Genomic DNA, 587 nt, shown 5'->3' on the forward strand with positions numbered 1-587 from the left:
ATACACCAAGGTGGTTTCCATGTTCCCTCAATAGAATTCTTCATCAGCATAGAATCTGTCTGCAGCCATATGTGAGAATAATTTAGAATCCTGCATATTCTCAATGCCTCTAAAATTGCTACAGCTTCTGCTTCATTGTTAGATCCTTCAGTAATCTCCCTTCCCATTGCATATTTCACCTCTCCTGATGCATCCCTTAGACAAAAACCAATAGAACTTCTTCCAGGATTCCCTCTTGATGCCCCATCTGTATTGACTTTTATCCAGCCCTCCATAGGAAATTCCCACACTACTTTGTCATATTTAAGCCTTGGGGTATAGTTCTCCATCATTGTCAGCAAGTTAGACCATCTGTGGGGTACTTGAAGGCTAGGTTTTCTCATCTGCACAAGGTGCTGAAGATGTGTTGACACTTGGTAGCCTACCTGAGCCAAGGTGGTGTACATGCTCATGAACTGAGCCAAAGTCTCCTGGAGAGCTGGAGTAGTAGTGGCAGTAGTAGGTGTGCCAGGTGCCTGGGCTCCGGCTGGATCTGCTGGTGGTACCTCGGCGGCAGCTCGCGCAGGTGCTCCGGCTGCACCACGTGC

The 587-nt window shown here is 47.5% G+C and overlaps 1 protein-coding gene across 1 annotated transcript in view; it reads right to left on the minus strand.

Moving 5' to 3' along the window:
* Window positions 1-329, minus strand: part of LOC109242038 (14.7 kDa ribonuclease H-like protein) — an 8,069-nt gene extending 7,740 nt beyond the window's left edge. The window contains exon 1 of the mRNA XM_019408862.1: window positions 5-329. Coding sequence (XP_019264407.1) covers window positions 5-329 — 325 coding nt within the window. The remainder of the gene's footprint in view (window positions 1-4) is intronic.
* Between the last annotated feature and the right edge of the window lie 258 nt (window positions 330-587).

Source organism: Nicotiana attenuata, unplaced genomic scaffold (assembly GCF_001879085.1).
Source record: "Nicotiana attenuata strain UT unplaced genomic scaffold, NIATTr2, whole genome shotgun sequence".
Lineage (NCBI taxonomy): Eukaryota > Viridiplantae > Streptophyta > Magnoliopsida > Solanales > Solanaceae > Nicotiana > Nicotiana attenuata.